At 51.7% G+C, this 19,318-nt stretch overlaps 1 protein-coding gene across 1 annotated transcript in view; it reads left to right on the plus strand.

The window, feature by feature from the left end:
- atg2a (autophagy related 2A) overlaps positions 1–19,318 on the plus strand; it is a 176,604-nt gene that overhangs the window by 69,567 nt on the left and 87,719 nt on the right. The window contains exons 15-20 of the mRNA XM_070868291.1: positions 1,794–2,067; positions 3,823–3,916; positions 5,663–5,825; positions 9,982–10,124; positions 16,096–16,247; positions 18,102–18,256. Of these exons, the coding sequence (XP_070724392.1) occupies positions 1,794–2,067; positions 3,823–3,916; positions 5,663–5,825; positions 9,982–10,124; positions 16,096–16,247; positions 18,102–18,256 (981 nt within the window). The remainder of the gene's footprint in view (positions 1–1,793; positions 2,068–3,822; positions 3,917–5,662; positions 5,826–9,981; positions 10,125–16,095; positions 16,248–18,101; positions 18,257–19,318) is intronic.

Genomic DNA, 19,318 nt, shown 5'->3' on the forward strand with positions numbered 1-19,318 from the left:
CCCACCCCTTTCCCCGTAGCCCTGCAATGCTTTTTCCTTCAGGTACGTATGCAACTCCCTTTTGAAAGCCACTATTAAGTCTGCCTCCACCACCCTCTCAGGCCGTGCATTCCAGACCCTAACCACACCCTGCGTAAGAAACGTTTTACCGGTTCTTCCGCCAATCACCTTAAATTAAGGCCTGATTATTGACCTCAGTTCCACTTTTCTGCCCTATCCCCATATCCTTTGATTCCTTCGTGTCCAAAAATCGATCTCTCTCAGCCTTGAACGACTCAGCATCCACAACCCTCTTTGGGGCAGAAAATTCCAAAAATTCAAAACTCTTGAGTGAAGAAATTTCTCCTCATCTCAGCCCTAAATGGCCGACCCCTTATTCTGAGACTTATGTCCGCCTAGTTCTAGACTCTCCAGCCCGGGGGAAACCGCCTCTCAGCATCTACCCTGTAAATCCCTCTCAGAATCTTGTATATTTCAAGGATCAGGCTTAACTGCGCCGCCTCTGACAGTTGAATAGTCCACCCTTTCTCCCTGTGTCTGAGCTCGCTAGTTACGAGCGGCCACTCAGGGTTTTAGGTTGCCAGCCCTCCAGGATTGTCCTGGAGTCTCCAGGGACTGAGGGTTAATCTCCTGCAAGCGACTCAGGGAAAAAAATCAGAGAGGCATTGAAAAGGAATTGTAGGTTTTCTTCGAACGCTTTTGCTGATCAGTGATCCAAATATTGGAGGTGGGAGAAGGAAAGGCTGTTTAACTGGCAGTCAGTCAATCAATCGGGTAAGATGGAGCCTCTGTACTTTCCAAATGGTTGTGCGGGAGGTCATGTGACGTGAACTCCAGGAATGGGTCCGACCAGAGTTGGCAACCCTACGTGGGTGGGGTAGCCGAGAGACTGGACCGTGCCATGTAGTGGGGGGGTAGGGGGTGGATAAACCCTGATGGTTTGACCCGTTTTCGCCCCCCCCCCCCCCCCCCCCCCCCCACTGGCTGATTGGTCCATCCCGCCCCGAGGCGCTCCTCATCTAATTGGTCCACCTCATCATCATCATCATAGGCAATCCCTCGGATTCGAGGAAGACTTGCTTCCACTCTTAAAAGTGAGTCCTTAGGTGGCTGAACAGTCCAATACGGGAACCACAGTCCCTGTCACAGGTGGGACAGACAGCGGTTGAGGGAAGGGGAGGGTGGGACAGGTTTGCCCCACGCTCCTTCCGCTGCCTGCGCTTGGTTTCTGCACGCTCTCGACGACGGGACTCGAGGTGCTCAGCGCCCTCCCGGATGCACTTCCTCCACTTAGGGCGGACTGGTCTTTGGCCCAGGGACTCCCAGGTGTCGGTGGGGATGTTGCACTTTATCAGGGAGGCTTTGAGGGTGTCCTTGTAACGTTTCCTCTGCCCACCTTTGTCTCGTTTGCCTTGAAGGAGTTCCGAGTAGCGCGCTTGCTTTGGGAGTCTCGCGTCAGGCATGTGGACAATGTGGCCCGCCCAGCGGAGCTGGTCGAGTGTGGTCAGTGCTTCGATGCTGGGGATGTTGGCCTGGTTGAGGACGCTGACGTTGGTGCGTCTGTCCTCCCAGGGGATTTGCAGGATCTTGCGGAGACATCGCTGGTGGTGTTTCTCCAGCGACTTGAGGTGTCTACTGTAGATGGTCCATGTCTCTGAGCCATACAGGAGGGCGGGTATTACTACAGCCCTGTAGAGCACGAGCTTGGTGGTAGATTCCTGGTCCGCCTCGTCACAGGCCGAGTGTTCCCCTCGATGCTGACTCGCTGCCCCCCTTGCCCTGGTGTCTTTCAGATCTCCGGGTTCTCCGCCCTGCGGGCCGAGCCCACTGCCGTCCCGGGCCATCCCACGGCCGTGCAGCTCACGGCCCCCAAAGCCCACTTCCGGCTGCAGTTCCCGGTGCCCGACCTGCGGCCTGAGCCCGAACGCCGGCCCTGGTTCCACAAGGCCGTGCGGAAGGAGTCCCTGCAGCTGGAGTGCACCGACCTGCTCTTCCGAACCGAGCTGGGAGCCGCCATCGCCACGACCGAGCCCGTCAAATACGAAGTCAGCTTCAGCGACCTGCACGGTGAGTTGTCACGAGCGGTTTTTGTTCAACACAACAGCAATTTAGCAGTTTCCGCGGGTTAAGGTCACGCCCAGTTACAGCAACAACTTGCATTTATATATAGCGCCTTTAACGTCGTAAAATGTCCCAAGGCGCTTCACAGGAGGGTTATCCAACAAAGTTTGGCCACATGAGATATTAGGGCAGGACAGAGGCAGGTTTTAAGGAGCGTCTTAAAGGAAGAGAGAGAGGTTTACGGAAGGAGTTCCAGAGCTTGGGGCCCAGGCCGCCGATGGTGGAGCGAGTGGGATTTGCGAGCGGCCAGAATCAGAGCAACGCAGAGATCTCGGAGGGTTGTCGCGCTGGAGGGATTTAATCTCTCGACCTATCGGTTGGCCAGATTTGCAGGGCGTGTGGACTGAGTGTTGGTTCAGCGATGTGGCCTGACGAACAAAACACAGAGCCGAATACTCGGAGAGCACACTGCCCAGTGACCCGCAAGTGTCAGCCTGGCTCAGTCGGTACCTCCGAGTCAGAAGGACGTGCGTTCAAGCCCATCATCTAAACTGACACTTCGGTGCAGTGCTGAGGGAGCGCTGCACTGTCCCCTCGGGTGAACGTAAAAGATCCCATGGCCCTACTGGAAAGAGAGCTCTCCCCAGTGTCCTGGGCCAATACTTTATCCTTCAATCCCTGCATCGGAGGCTGTTCAGAGAAGGTTCACTCGGTTGATTCCGGGGATGAGGGGGTTGACTTATGAGGATAAGTTGAGTAGGTTGGGCCTCTACTCATTGGAATTCAGAAGAATGAGAGGTGATCTTATCGAAACGTATAAGATTATGAGGAGGCTTGACAAGGTGGACGCAGAGAGGATATTTCCAATCAGAGGGGAAACTAAAACTAGGGGACATAGTCTCAGAATAAGGGGCCGCCCATTTAAAACTGAGATGAGGAGAAATTTCTTCTCTCAGAGGGTCGTAAATCTGTGGAATTCTCTGCCCCAGAGAGCTGTGGAGGCTGGGACATTGAATATATTTAAGGTGGAGATAGACAGATTTTTGAGCGATAAGGGAGTCAAGGGTTATGGGGAGCGGGCGGGGAAGTGGAGCTGAGTCCATGATCAGATCAGACATGATCTTATTGAATGGCGGAGCAGGCTCGAGGAGCCAAATGGCCAACTCCTGCTCCTATTTCTTATGTTATTTTTAATTAACATCACTGCGGGGGGGGGGGAAACAAATGAACTGGTCATTACTGTTTGTGGGAGCTTGCTCTGTGCAAATTGGCTGCCCCGTTTTCTACATTACAACACTGACCGCACTAAAAGAATAATTCACTGACTATGAAACACTTTACGGCATGCTGAGGATGTGAACAGCGCTATATAAATGCAAGTTCTATCTTAACAGTTGGGGTTGTTGAAGTTGGTTTCAGCGACCCTGGGTTGAGGATGGGGAAAGCAAGCCGGATTCCCGCTCATCATCCCTATCTCCGCGCGTGCGCGCAGAGGATCGGGCTTGGCTGCGATGCCCTACAGAGTAGAATAGCTTCCCACCCCTCAATGGGTTCTGGGCTCGCTGTTGATGAATAGCCACTCGGGCGAGGTTCCGGAGGGTGATTGTCAGCCATGGACCCTGGATGGGTAAGGAGTCAGACACTTCACACGGGAAAGGGGGAGGAGCGAGGAATGGGTGAGCTAGGAGCTGGTGAAACACTCCAAGATATTGACAGCTATATTGTTGTACAATGGCAATTTCTCAAACTTTATTCCAACAGGTGTATATGAGGATGGAGTGAAACCTGGTGTTTCTTGCATTCGAGTCACTAAAACACCCGACAAAGTCGCTGCTAAAAAGTACATCATCCCTAAGTAAGTAACTGGCCGAGTGCTTGGAATTTCTCAGCTAGACTGCAGGAGTCACATCTTCAAATGAATAGATAAATTCTGAATCTAACCCGTGCTGTACCTGCCCTGGGAGTGTGTGATGGGACAGTGTGGAGGGAGCTTTACTCTGTATCTAACCCTCTGTACCTGCCCTGGGAGTGTGTGATGGGACAGTGTGGAGGGAGCTTTACTCTGTATCTAACCCGTGCTGTACCTGCCCTGGGAGTGTTTGATGGGACAGTGTAGAGGGAGCTTTACTCTGTATCTAACCCGTGCTGTACCTGCCCTGGGAGTGTTTGATGGGACAGTGTGGAGTGAGCTTTACTCTGTATCTAACCCCGTGCTGTACCTGCCCTGGGAGTGTCTGATGGGACAGAGTAGAGGGAGCTTACTCTGTACCTAACCCATGCTGTACCTGCCCTGGGAGTGTGTGATGGGACAGTGTAGAGGGAGCTTTACTCTGTATCTAACCCACTGTACCTGCCCTGGGAGTGTTTGATGGGACAGTGTAGAGGGAGCTTTACTCTGTATCTAACCCGTGCTTTATCTGCCCAGGGAATGGTAAATTCCAAATCTGTTTGAAAAGCTTTGAGTTTGCAGTAAGTTGGTTGGCACCTGGAAGTCCCTCAGTTGTGCCAATTTGACCCATGCAGGCCTGAAGGTTGCAAGACTGAGTGTCGGTCCATGCTGTGTGCTATTTCAGCGGGTGGGCTTTGGGGGTAGTGGGGTGCACCTCAATTGCCCTCAGGTCCCTGGCTGAGGGATAGGGGTAAAAGGTCAGGGCATCCACCACAAATTATTAGAGCGAGAACCCTGCTCGGAAGTGAGTGCATGTCCAGTAAGAGCAAGATTTGCCTCGGCTCCGATACCTTCCCTGGAAGAATAGCCGAGTGGCACCCGACCCAAAGGATGGCCACTTGGGCAAGGCATGCGGAGATGTGTCTACGGAACCCAAGTCCATTACCAGTATGTGCCGAGAGAAAATTTGGGGTGGGTTGAGGGGTGGGTGGGGGGGGGGGGGGGGGCAGATGGTTGGAGGAGAAACCCAGGAGTATAAAAGCAGGGAAGTCCTGCTACAACTGCACAGGGTACTGGTGAGGCCACACCTGAAGTACTGCGTACAGTTTTGGTCTCCATATTTAAGGAAGGATAGACGTGCATTGGAGGCAGTTCAGAGAAGGTTCACTCGGTTGATTTCTGAGATGAGGGGGTTGACTTATGAGGAAAGGTTGAGCGGGTTGGGCCTGTACTCATTGGAGTTAGAAGAATGAGAGGTGATCTTATTGAAATGTATAAGATTCTGAGGGGGCTGGACAGGGTGGATGCAGAGAGGATGTTTCCACTGATGGGGCAGACTAGAACTAGGGGGCATAGTCTCAGAATAAGGGGCCGCCCATTTAAAACTGAGATAAGGAGGAATTTCTTCTCTCTGAGGGTTGTAAATCTGTGGAATTCTCTGCCCCAGAGAGCTGTGGAGGCTGGGTCATTGAATATATTTAAGGTGGAGATAGACAGATTCTTGAGCGATAAGGGAGTCGAGGGTTATGGGGAGCGGGCGGGGAAGTGGAGCTGAGTCTATGATCAGATCAGCCATGATCGCATTGAATGGCGGAGCAGGCTCGAGGGGCCGAATGGCCGACTCCTGCTCCTATTTCTGATGTTCTTGTGTTATGTTCAAACTGGGGTTGACCTGTTCCCTGAGCGCTGTGGTGTTCTCCCAATTCCTGGCAGGATTGTGCTGACGGTGAATGCGGACTACAGCGGCGCTGAGTGGGACCTGGTCATGGAGAAGACCGAAGACATGGACCTCTCCACAGTCGAGAGCCCCTGTGAGCTGAAGCAGCCCGAGCCCTCTCCCTTCTCGTCCAAACGCACCATGTACGAAACGGAAGAGGTGAGCGCCTGCGGTCATTGCGCCGCGCCGAGTTTCCCCGCGCGCGCCCGGCTCGCGCTGGGCCGACCTTCGACCCCCTCTCGCCACCCGCAAACCTGACCACCATTTTTGCTCCGCGTCAGCCCATTCAAATAAGCTGTCGCCTTCATTTTCTGTCCTTCTATTCCTGTGAGCCGACGTCTTGTTCTGCTTTCCACAAGTGCGCACGCTGATAGTTAGATCTGGCGCGGGCTTCATTTGTACGCCCGCTCCCACTCATCACAGGCAGCCCCTCGGAATCGAGGAAGACTCGCTCCCACTCTAAAAATGAGTCCTGAGGTGGCTGAACAGCCCAATACGGGAACCACAGTCCCTGTCACAGGTGGGACAGACAGTGGTTGAGGGAAGGGGAGGGTGGGACAGGTTTGCCGCACGCTCCTTCCGCTGCCTGCGCTTGCTTTCTGCACGCTCTCGGCGACGAGACTCGAGGTGCTCAGCGCCCTCCCGGATGCACTTCCTCCACTTGGGGCGGACTGGTCTTTGGGCCAGGGACTCCCAGGTGTCGGTGGGGATGTTGCACTTTATCAGGGAGGCTTTGAGGGTGGTCCCTTGTAACGTTTCCTCTGCCCACCTGGGGCTCGTTTGCTGTGTAGGAGTTCCGAGTAGAGCGCTTGCTTTGGGAGTCTCGTGTCTGGCATGCGGACAATGTGGCCCTGCCCAGCAGAGCTGGTCGAGTGTGGTCAGTGCTTCGATGCTGGGGATGTTGGCCTGGTCGAGGACACTAACGTTGGTGGGTCTCCGAAGCAAACTATCAGTGGATAATATGCTGGTCTTGGCTGGGAAATGTGAGGCTAGTCACCTTGGTAGGAGGAGTAGGGAAACAGAATATTTTTTAAATGGTGAAAAACGACTAAATGTTGGCGTTCAGACAGAGATTTAGGTCTCCTTGAACAGGAAACTCAAAGTTAGCCTGCAGGTTCAACAAGCAACTGGGATGGCATGTTGGCCTTTATTGCAAGGGGGTTGAAGTACAAGAGTACGGAAGTCTTGCTACAATTGTACAGGGTATTGGTGAGACCACACCTGGAGTATTGGGCACAGTTTTGGTCTCCTTATCTGAGGGAGGACATATTGGCCTTGGAGGTGGTGCAACGAAGGCTCACCAGACTGATCCCAGTACAGCAGGACCTGGGGGTACTTGTGCATGAAACACAAAAGGTTAGTATGCAGGTACAGCAAGTGATCAGGAAGGCCAATGGAATCTTGGCCTTTATTGCAAAGGGGATGGAGTATAAAAGCAGGGAAGTCTTGCTACAGTTATACAGGATATTGGTGAGGCCACACCTGGAATACTGCGTGCAGTTTTGGTTTCCATATTTAAGAAAGGATATACTTGCTTTGGAGGCAGTTCAGAGAAGGTTCACTCGGTTGATTCCAGGGATGAGGGGGTTGACTTATGAGGAACGGTTGAGTAGGTTGGGCCTCTACTCATTGGAATTCAGAAGAATGAGAGGTGATCTTATCGAAACGTATAAGATTATGAGGGGGCTTGACAAGGTGGATGCAGAGAGGATGTTTCCACTGATGGGGGAGACTAGAACTAGGGGGCATGATCTTAGAATAAGGGGCCGCCCATTTAAAACTGAGATGAGGAGGAATTTCTTCTCTCAGAGGGTTGTAAATTTGTGGAATTCACTGCCTCAGAGAGTTGTGGAAGCTGGGTCATTGAATAAATTTAAGACAGAAATAGACAGTTTCTTAACCAATAAGGGAATGAGGGGTATGGGGAGCGGGCGGGGAAGTGGAGCTGAGTCCATGATCAGATCAGCCATGATCGTATTAAATAGCGGAGCAGGCTCGAGGGGCCGTATGGCCGACTCCTGCTCCTATTTCTTATGTTCTTAGGACGGTGATCCAGGAGCAGGAGGCCTGGCGTGTGTCCCCATGAGGCACATTGCGGCAAACCCATTTCCAATCCTGCAGAGATCAAAACAACTCAACAACAAAAACCGCTTACATTTATATAGCCCTTCGACGGAGATAAAAGGCCCAAGGTGCTTCACAGGTGTGTGTGGGAAGGTGAAGACTCGTTCCGTACCTCAACAGCACCTCACTTGCAAAATTCTCATCCTTCTTTTCAAATCCCTCCATGGCCCTCGCCCCCTCCCTATCTCTGTAATCTCCTCCAGCCCCACAACCCCCCGAGATGTCTGCGCTCCTCTAATTCTGCCCTCCTGAGCATCCCCCGATTTCCATCGCTCCACCATCGGTGGCCGTGCCTTCAGCTGCCTGGGCCCCAAGCTCTGGAACTCCCTCCCTAAACCTCTCCGTCTCTCTCTCCTCCTTCAAAGACGCTCCTTAAAACCGACCTCTGTGACCCAGCTTTTGGTCACCTGCGCTAATTTCTACTTATGTGGCTCGGTGTCAATCTTTAAAAATCTCACACTACTCCTGTGAAGTGCCATGGGACATTTCACTACATCAAAGGCGCTATATAAATACAAGTTGTTATTGTACCTGGTGTTTTGACCAATGTCTACTTTAAGGAATTTATTTAAGAGGAGAGATTGAGGCAATACCGTTCAATGGCTATCGGACAATCCTGACATCCCATAAACTAGCCAGCCATCATTGCCCATGAATTCGACATCCCATAAGCCAAACAGCTATCACAATCTCAGGATAAGGGGTCGGCCATTGAGGACTGAGCTGAGGAGGAATTTCTTCACTCAGAGGGTGGTGAACCTTTGGAATTCTCTGCCCCAGAGGGCTGTGGAGGCTCAGTCGTTGAGTGTATTCAAGGCTGGGATCGATAGATTTTTTGGATATTAAGAGAGGACAGTGCAGGAAAGTGGAGTTGAGGTCGAGGATCAGCCACGATCTCATTGAATGGCGGAGCAGGCTCGAGGGGCCGAATGGCCTGCTCCTGCTCCTAATTCTTCTTGCATGCCATCCCATGAACTACACTGCAATCACTTGCCTTGAATCCTGACATCCGATAAACCACACAGCTGTCATTTGCCGCCTCAGTTGAAGATTCCCTCCCGCCAATGTTCCCTTTAATTTAGGGGGGGGGTTGGGCAAGGGGCGCTTGGCCCCTTTAATGGGCTCCACGGCCCATTCAGATTCCCACGCGTGCACAGAGTTCCTATTCAAAAGTCGGTGAGCTGGCTGCTCGGGACCTCCAGACCGCTGCAAGGCCACGCAGCTTAAAGAGAACATTAGAAATAGGAGCAGGTGTCGGCCATTCAGCCCCTCGAGCCTGCTCCGCCATTCAATAAGATCATGGCTGATCTGATCATGGACTTAGCTCCACTTCCCTGCCCGCTCTCCATAACCCCTTATCCCCTTATCGGTTAAGAAACTGTCTATTTCTGTCTTAAATTTATTCAATGACCCAGCTTCCACAGCTTCTGAGGCAGCGAATTCCACAGATTTACAACCCTCCGAGGGAAGAAATTCCTCCTCATCTCAGTTTTAAATGGGTGGCCCCTTATTCTAAGATCATGCCCCCTAGTTCTGATCTCCCCTATCAGTGGAAACATCCTCTCTACATCCACCTTGTCAAGCCCCCTCATAACCTTATACGTTTTGATAAGGTCACCTCTCATTCTTCTGAATTCCAATAAGTAGAGGCCCAACCTACTCAACCTTTCCTCATAAGTCAACTCCCTCATCCCTGGATTCAACCGAGTGAACCTTCTCTGAACTGCCTCCAAAGAAAGTATATCCTTTCGTAAATATGGAAACCAAAACTGCACGCAGTATTCCAGGTGTGGCCTCACCAATACCCTGTACAACGGTAGCAAGACTTCCCTGCTTTTATACTCCATCCCCTTTGCAATAAAGGCCAAGATACCATTGACCTTCCTGATCACTTGCTGTACCTGCATACTAACCTTTTGTGTTTCATGCACAAGTACCCCCAGGTCCCACTGTACTGCAGCACTTTGCAATCTTTCTCCATTTAAATAATAACTTGCTTTTTTCTGCCAAAGTGCATGACCTCACACTTTCCGACATTATACTCCATCTGCCAAATTTTTGCCGACTCACTTAGCCTGTCTATGTCCTTTTGCAGATTTGTTTGTGTCCTCCTCACTCATTGCTTTTCCTCCCATCGTTGCCTCCGGCCAGCGACCAGCGGCCTTTAACTGCGGCTCTCTCTGATTGACAGATGGTGATCCCGGGAGACCCGGAAGAGATGGCAGAGTTCCAGTCTCAGACGCTGGGCACGTCGCAGTATGTCCTGGAGCTGACCCTGCCCGCCATGCACCTGCTGCTGCCCAGCAAGGAATTCTACGAGAGCATCTACAACAGGTGGGTCTGGGGAGGCTCCGACCCGTGCAACCTCTCCTTTGGTTCTCAGCCCGCGACAGCCGGCACCTGGGGGCGAGGGGTGTCGGGTCATGCGGAGAGACTAGAGAAGCTGGGATTGTTTTCCATGGAGCGGGGAAGGTTATCGGGAGATTTGATTGCGGTGTTTCAATTATTGTTTGATAGAGTAAGTAAGGAGAAACGGTTTCTGCTGGGAGGTGGGTCGGTAACCAGAGGACACAGATTTAAGACAATTGGCAAAAGATCCAGAGGGGACGATGAGAATTTTTCTTACGCAGGGAGTTGCTGTGCTCTGCAACGCGCTGCCTGAAAGGGCGGTGGAAGCTGATTGAATAGTAACTTTCAAACAGGGGAAGTGGATAAATATTTAAAAAGGAGGAACTTGCAGAGGGTATTTTTTTGGTGCACGGTCCCACTCAAATCTTTGCGCTCGCACGGTTTCTCCCGCGTAAAAGCCGGTGGGCGGCCTGCAGGGGCCCTCCAGACCGCTGCGCGGCCACGCAGCTTAACGGCAACGGTGGCATGAGGGAAGAGCAGGGGGAGTGGGACCAATGGGATCGCTCATTCAAAGAGCCAGCACAGGCACAATAGTCCCAACAGCTTCCTTCTGTGCTGTAAGGTTCTTTAGTGCTGGGTCTGAGTGCTCCTGCCGCGTGGCATTGGACTGGCCCAATGTCAGCAAAACGTTTGGGCAAGTTGAACTTTTTAAAGGCGGGTTGAATCATCAGAATCCTGCTCGAAAAGTGCGTGTTTTACTCCTGCTCATACTTGGCTCAACAGTTGGGGAAAGTCTTCGAAATATAGTCGCAGCAGTGAAGAGCACACAGGCGTAAGCTGTCCGTCTCCTCCTGCATGGTTGAGGAGGCCCTGTGCTATAGCGGAGCAGCTGTCAGCCATGGCTCAGTGGGTTGCGCTCTTTCCTCTGAGTCAGAAGGTTGTGGGTTCGAGTCCCACTCCAGGGACTTGAGTCAGGAGTGCGATGGAGCACTCCCCACTTGCCTGGATGAGTTGCAGCTCCAACAACACTCGAGAAGCTCGACACCATCCAGGACAAAGCAGCCCGCTTGATCGGCCACGCGACCCACCACCTTCAACACTCACTCCCTCCACCACCGGCGCCCCCTGGCTGCAGTGTGCACCGTCTACAAGACGCACTGCAGCAACTCGCCAAGGCTTCTTCGGCAGCACCTCCCAAACCCGCGACCTCTACCCACTAGCAGGCGCATGGGAACACCACCACCTCCACGTTCCCCTCCAAGTCACACACCATCCCGACTTGGAAATATATCGGCCGTTCCTTAATGTGGGCCTTACCAGCGACGCCCACATTCCAGGAATGAATTTAAAAAACCAAAAAAAAATTAGAAGCCCATAACCCAGGCTGACATTCGCAATGTAGCAAGCGTGTAGCAAAGGCAGCGTGGTTTTAATGGGGGATTTGAACTTTCATATCGATTGGGAAAAGCAGACTAGCACCTGTCAGAAAGGTAATGAATTTCTTGTGTGCCCAGGATAATTTTCTACAACAGTATGTCCTAAAGACAACAAGGGGGCAAGCCAAATTAGATTGAGTAATGAGCCAGCTTTAGTTAACAGCCTAACTGCGTGAACATTGATCCAATAGTGATCACAACATAACCTAGTTCAACGTAGCGTTTGAAATTGCATTGGAGGCTGTTCAGAGAAGGTTCACTCGGTTGATTCCAGAGATGAGGGAGTTGACTTATGAAGGTTGAGTAGGTTGGGCCTATACACATTGGAGTTCAGAAGCATGAGAGGTGATCTTATTGAAACCTATAAGATAATGAGGGGGCTCGACAAGGTGGATGCAGAGAGGATGTTTCCACTCATAGGGGAAACTAGAACTAGCGGGCATAGTATCAGAATAAGGGGCTGCCCATTTAAAACTAAGATGAGGAGGAATTTCTTCTCCTGAAAGTTGTAAATCTGTGGAATTCTCTGCTCCACAGAGCTGTGGAGGCTGGGTCATTGAATATATTTAAGGTGTAGATAGATTTTTGAGAGATAAGGGAGCAAAGGGTTCTGGGGAGCGGGTGGGGAAGTGGAGCTGAGTCCATGATCAGATCAGCCATGATTGTATTAAATGGCGGAGCAGGCTCGAGGGGCCGAATGGCCGACTCCTGCTCCTATTTCTTATGTTCTTATAAAGGGAGAAATGCGAAACAGCTATTAAGATTCTAGACTTGGGTAAGGCCGACTTCAACGGGATTAGGCAGAGATTGCCCACAGTAAACTGGGCAAATCTGATCATGGGTAAAACGACGGAAGATCAGTGGGAGATGTTTCAAAAAGAATTGAAGGTGATACAGAACCGGTTTCTACTCCTGAGGGGCGAGAGCTCCACTTGCTGAAAAAACAGCCATGGAAAACTAAACAGGTAAGGGACAGCGTAAAACCAAAGGAAAGGATATACAAACATGCAGAAAATAACACTGATCCTGGCGAATGGGAAAGATACAATGAACAGCAAAGGCTCACAAAACAAACAGTAAGAGCTTCAAAAAGGGAATGTGAAAAGAAACTTGCAAAACCAATACAAAGAATTTTTACAGTCACGTTATGAACAAGAGGGTAGTCAGGAGCAAGGTCGGCCCTTTAAAAACTGAAAGCGGCGATATTGTCAATGTCAATGGGGAAATGGCGAACATATTGAATAATTACTTTGCGTCAGTATTTACAGTAGCAGAGGAGGATAGCATGCCGGACATCCCAAAGAAACTAACATTGAATCAGGCACAGGGATTATTAACGTGAGTAAATTAACAGTAATGAAGAAAATAATGGCTCTAAAGAGCGACAAATCCCCAGGGCCAGATGGTTTTCACCCCAGGGGTTTAAAGGAAGTAGGTGAGCATATTGCAGATGCTCGAACTATAGTCTTCCAAAGTTCTCTCGATTCAGGAACCATCTCTCTTTAGATTGGAAAATATTGCATGTCACTCTGCTTTTTAAGAATGACGAGAGAGGGAAACTAGGGACTTAGGAGAGCAATTAGCCTGACCTCTGTTGTAGGAAACTGCTAGAGTCTATAATTAAGGATAGGGTGACTCAACAGTTGCTTAGAGAGAGCCAGCATGGATTTGTGAAAGATTGTTCATGCCTGCTGAACCTGATTGAATGTTTTTGAAGCGGTGTCTAAAGTAGTGGACTGGGAAATGTCTATGTATGTTATCTATATGGACTTCCAGAAAGCATTTGATAAAGTCCCACGTAAGAGACTGTTAACTGAGGTAGAAGCCCACGGAATTGAGGATAAATTATTGACCTGGTTAGGAAATTGGCTGAGCGGCAGGAGACAGAGAGTAGGGATGGAAACATAGAAAATAGGTGTAGGAGTAGGCTATTCGGCCCTTCGAGCCTGCACCACCATTCAATAAGATCATGGCTGATCATGCAACTTCCTGCTTTCTTTCCATAGCCCTTGATCCCTTGAACTGTAAGGGCCACATCTAACTCCCTTTTGAATATATCTAATGAACTGGCCTCAACAACTTTCTGTGGTAGAGAATTCCACAGGTTCACAATTCTCTCATTGAAGAAGTTTTTCCTCATCTCGGTCCTAAATGGCTTACCCCTTATCCTTAGACTGTGACCCCTGGTTCTGGACTTCCCCAACATCGGGAACATTCTTCCTGCATCTAACCTGTCCAATCCCGTCAGAATTTTATATGTTTCTATGGGATCCCCTCTCATTCTTCTAAATTCTAGTGAATATAAGCCTAGTTGATCCAGTCTTTCTTCATATGTCAGTCCTGCCATCCCGGGAATCAGTCTGGTGAACCTTTGCTGCACTTCCTCAATAGCAAGAATGTCCTTCCTCACATTAGGAGACCAAAACTGTACACAATATTCAAGGTGTGGCCTCACCAAGGCCCTGTACAACTGCAGTAAGACCTCTCCGCTCCTCTCGCTATGAAGGCCAACATGCCATTTGCCTTCTTCACCGCCTGTTGAACCTGCATGCCAACTTTTGGCAGGATAATGGGCAGGTACTCAAATTGACAAGATGTGACAAGTGGTGTCCCGCAGGGATCTGTGGTGGGGCCTCAGCTATTCACAATATTTATTAATGACTTAGATGATGGCATAGAAAGTTATATATCCAAATGTGCCGATGTCACAAAGCATTGTTGGCAGTGTGGATGAAAGCATAAAATTACAAAGGGATATCGATAGATTAAGTGTATGGGCAAAACTTTGTCAAATGGATTTCAATGTGAGCAAGTGTGAGGTCATCCACTTTGGACCTAAAAAGGATAGAGCAGGGTACTTTCGAAATGGTAAAAAGCTAAAAACAGTGAAGGTCCAAAGAGACTTGGGTTTCAGGTACATAGATCATTAAAATGTCTTGATCAGCTACAGAAAATAATCAAAAAGGCTAATGGAATGCTGGCCTTTACACACAAACGTAACAACATAGAACTAGGAGCAGGAGTCGGCCATTCGGCCCCTCGAGCCTGCTCCGCCATTCAATAAGATCATGGCTGATCTGATCATGGACACAGCTCCACTTCCCCGCCCGCTCCCCTAAACCTTTACTCCCTTATCGCTCACAATTCTGTCTATCTCCGCCTTAAATATATTCAATGACCCAGCCTCCACAGCTGTCTGGGGCAGAGAATTCCAGAGAGAAGAAATTTCTCCTCCACTCAGTTTTAAATGGGTGGCCCCTTATTCTAAGACTATGTCCCCTAGTTTTAGTTTCCCCTATGAGTGGAAACATCCTCTCTGCATCCACCTTGTCGAGCCCCCTCTTTATCTTATAAGTTTCAATAAGATCACCTCTCATTTATCTAGAAGTAGAGTACACGGGGGTAGAAGTTATGCTGCAGCTGTACAAAGCCCTGGTTAGACCACACGTGGAGCACTGTGAGCAGTTCTGGGCACCACAGCTTAGGGAGGGTAAATTAGTCTGGGAGGGAGTGCAGCGTAGTTTTATCAGAATGATACCCGCACTCCAAGGGTTAAGTTACGAGGGTGGATTACAGAAATTAGGGTTAAGGGTCGATCTGATCGAAGTTTTCAGGATATTAAGGGGAACAGATAGGGCAGAGAGAGAGAAACGGTTTCTGTTGCTTGGGGAGTCTAGTACGAGGGGCACAGTCTAAAAATTAGGGCCAGACCTTTTAGGAATGAAATTTCGGAAACACTTCTACACACCCAGGGTGCTCGAGGTTTGGAACTCTCTTCCGCACATGGCAATTGATGCTAGATCAATTGTTACTTTTAAATCAGAGATTAATAGGTTTTTGTTAATGAAAGGAATTATGGGACATGGGCCAAAGGCGGGTAGATGGAATTAGATCGCAGATCAGCCACGATCTCATTAAATGGCAGAACAGGCTTGAGGGGCTCAATGGCCTCCTCCTGCACCTTATGCACTGAGGGAGTGCTGCACTGTAGGAGGTGCCGTCTTTCGATGAGACGTTAAACTGCCCTCTCAGGTGACTGTAAAAGATCCCAGGGCCACTATTGGAAGAAGAGCAGGGGGAGTTCTCCCCGGTGTCCTGACCTAATATTTATCCCTCAACCAACATGTGATGATCTGGGCCATTATCACATTGCTGTGTGTGGGAGCTTGCTGTGCGCAATCTGGCTGCCGCGTTTCCCACATTACGACAGTGACTGCACGTCACAGAAAGTACTTCGTTGGCTGTAAAGCGCGTTGGGATGTCCTGAGGTTGTGAAAGGCGCTAGATATAAATGCTTTAACGGTGTGCCTTTAACCCACGTGATAATTGCACCAGTACTGAGCACCATAGGTGTGTAAGCAGTGTGGGGGGGGGGGGGGAAACAAGGGGAAGCTTTGTGCTATACAATGCGCGGGGGGGGGGGGGAGGGGGGGGGTTTGGGTCGATTGAGAAGAAACGACAGCGGATGGAGGGGTCGAAGGATTGTGATGTACTTTGGTGCTTTTTTTTCTAAATTCCAGAATTAATAACGACCTGCTGATGTGGGAGCCGGCGGTGCCAGCTACGCGCGACAGGGCGCAGGGCACGGCGTCGTTCAACCCTCTGAGCTACATGGCTGGACCGCCGTTTGCACAGGACAACTTCCGCCTCTGCAAGTCCGCGTTCAGACTGGGTGAGGGTGGTTCCCGTTGACCAGCGTTCCGACGTTCAGTGCGTTTGGGGGTGGGGCGCGCCGAGGGGCAGGGACCATGCCAGTCTCAAACTGACCGATCGATTTACGTACAGGCTGCACAAAAGAGATATTCGACCGCAGGAGGCAGTGCAGGGAGGCTGATCGCCAGCGTCACGAGGTCTGGGTGATCCGGCTGAGGAGAGAGGGGAACGCGGGTTCAAACTAGTAATTTCAGGATATTCTATTCCACTCCCTCGCCATTCTCTATCACACAGCTCCATGCTAAGCTGTTGTGTAGAGTTATATAGGAGCAGGAAGAGGCCATTCAGCCCCTCGAGCCTGTTACACAGGAACAGGAGGAGGCCATTCAGCCCCTCGAGCCTGTTACATAGGAACAGGAGGAGACCATTGAGCCCCTTGAGCCTGTTACACAGGAACAGGAGGAGGCCATTCAGCCCCTCGAGCCTGTTACACAGGAACAGGAGGAGGCCATTCAGCCTCTCGAGCCTGTTACACAGGAACAGGAGGAGGCCATTCAGCCCCTCGAGCCTGTTACACAGGAACAGGAGGAGGCCATTCAGCCCCTCGAGCCTGTTACACAGGAACAGGAGGAGGCCATTCAGCCCCTCGAGCCTGTTACACAGGAACAGGAGGAGGCCATTCAGTCCCTCGAGCCTGTTACACAGGAACAGGAGGAGGCCATTCAGCCCCTCGAGCCTGTTACATTAGGAACAGGAAGAGGCCATTCAGCCCCTCGAGCCTGTTACATTAGGAACAGGAGGAGGGCCATTCAGCCCTTCGAGCCTATTACACAGGACCAGTAGGAGGTCACTCAGCCCCTCGAGCCTGTTACACAGGAACAGGAGGAGGCCATTCAGCCCCTTGAGCCTGTTACACAGGAACAGGAGGAGGCCATTCAGCCCCTCGAGCCTGTTACACAGGAACAGGAGGAGGCCATTCAGCCCCTCGAGCCTGTTACACAGGAACAGGAGGAGGCCATTCAGCCCCTCGAGCCTGTTACACAGGAACAGGAGGAGGCCATTCAGCCCTTCGAGCCTGTTACACAGGAACAGGAAGAGGCCATTCAGCCCCTCGAGCCTGTTACACAGGAACAGGAGGAGGCCATTCAGCCACTCGAGCCTATTACACAGGAACAGGAGGAGGCCATTCAGCCCCTCGAGCCTGTTACATTAGGAACAGGAAGAGGCCATTCAGCCCCTCGAGCCTGTTACATTAGGAACAGGAGGAGGGCCATTCAGCCCTTCGAGCCTATTACACAGGACCAGTAGGAGGTCACTCAGCCCCTCGAGCCTGTTACACAGGAACAGGAGGAGGCCATTCAGCCCCTCGAGCCTGTTACACAGGAACAGGAGGAGGCCATTCAGCCCCTCGAGCCTGTTACACAGGAACAGGAGGAGGCCATTCAGCCCCTCGAGCCTGTTACAGAGGAACAGGAGGAGGCCATTCAGCCCCTCGAGCCTGTTACATTATGAACAGGAGGAGGCCATTCAGCCCCTCGAGCCTGTTACACAGGAACAGGAGGAGGCCATTCAGCCCCTCGAGCCTGTTACACAGGAACAGGAGGAGGCCATTCAGCCCCTCGAGCCTGTTACATTATGAACAGGAGGAGGCCATTCAGCCCCTCGAGCCTGTTACACAGGAACAGGAGGAGACCATTCAGCCCCTCGAGCCTGTTACATTAGGAACAGGAGGAGGCCACTCAGCTTGTTGAAAAATTCTGCGCATTGCTATGTTTGGGGATATTTTGGGGCGTATCTAAGGATGAAATTGTTGAATGGCGTTGCTGTGTGTCCTTGCACCGTTGAGAATTTACGAGCTCCCCTTTGCCACTAGACTCCGACTCAGACGACGAAGATTCCCACTTGTACTCGGTTGAAGAGAGTGGGAGGAGGAGGAAGATGGAGGCCAGGAGGGGGAGAGCACAGAGCTTCCTGTCGGCCGTCGTGAATATCGGAAAAGGGAGGGTGACGATTCTTACTGACTCGAAGGTGAGCTGGGGCCTGGAGGGGGCAATCAACCACGGTCAACTATGACATCATTATATTGGCAGTGCCGTTATAAATGCGGGAGTATTTCCTTCCCCAGAGCAGATGCTCCCTGAACCCCACACCCCAGCCCCCACCCCGAGGCAGGTCATCAACTGCGGGGTCAATGGTGGCTAGTCCGCCATCTTATGGTGGCTGTGACAGTTTGATCTCAGCCATTCCTCACTCCAGAGATTTGAGCCATATAATCCAGGCCGACACTCCCAGTATATTACTGAGGGAGCACCGCACTGTCGGAGGGGCAGTACTGAGGGAGTGCTGCACTGTCGGAGGGGCAGTACTGAGGGAGCGCCGCACTGTCGGAGGGGCAGTACTGAGGGAGCGCCGCACTGTCGGAGGGGTAGTACCGAGGGAGAGCCGCCTTGTGGGAGGGGCAGTATTGAGGGAGCGCCGCACTGTCGGAAGGGCAGTACTGAGGGAGTCCCGCACTGTTGGAGGGGCAGTACTGAGGGAGCGCCGCACTGTCGGAGGGGCGGTACTGAGGGAGCGCCGCACTGTCGGAGGGGCGGTACTGAGGGAGCGCCGCACTGTCGGAGGGGCAGTACTGAGGGAGTCCCGCACTGTTGGAGGGGCAGTACTGAGGGAGCGCCGCACTGTCGGAGGGGCGGTACTGAGGGAGCGCCGCACTGTCGGAGGGGCAGTACTGAGGGAGCGCCGCACTGTCGGAGGGGCGGTACTGAGGGAGCGCCGCACTGTCGGAGGGGCAGTACTGAGGGAGCGCCGCACTGTCGGAGGGGCTGTACTGAGGGAGCGCCGCACTGTCGGAGGGGCAGTACTGAGGGAGCGCCGCACTGTCGGAGGGGCAGTACTGAGGGAGCGCCGCACTGTCGGAGGGGCAGTACTGAGGGAGCGCCGCACTGTTGGAGGGGCAGTACTGAGGGAGCGCCGCACTGTCGGAGGGGCAGTACTGAGGGAGCGCCGCACTGTTGGAGGGGCAGTACTGAGGGAGCGCCGCACTGTCAGAGGGGCAGTACTGAGGGAGCGCCGCACTGTCGGAGGGGCAGT

This window comes from Pristiophorus japonicus, chromosome 27 (genome assembly GCF_044704955.1).
Source record: "Pristiophorus japonicus isolate sPriJap1 chromosome 27, sPriJap1.hap1, whole genome shotgun sequence".
Classification (NCBI taxonomy): domain Eukaryota; kingdom Metazoa; phylum Chordata; class Chondrichthyes; family Pristiophoridae; genus Pristiophorus; species Pristiophorus japonicus.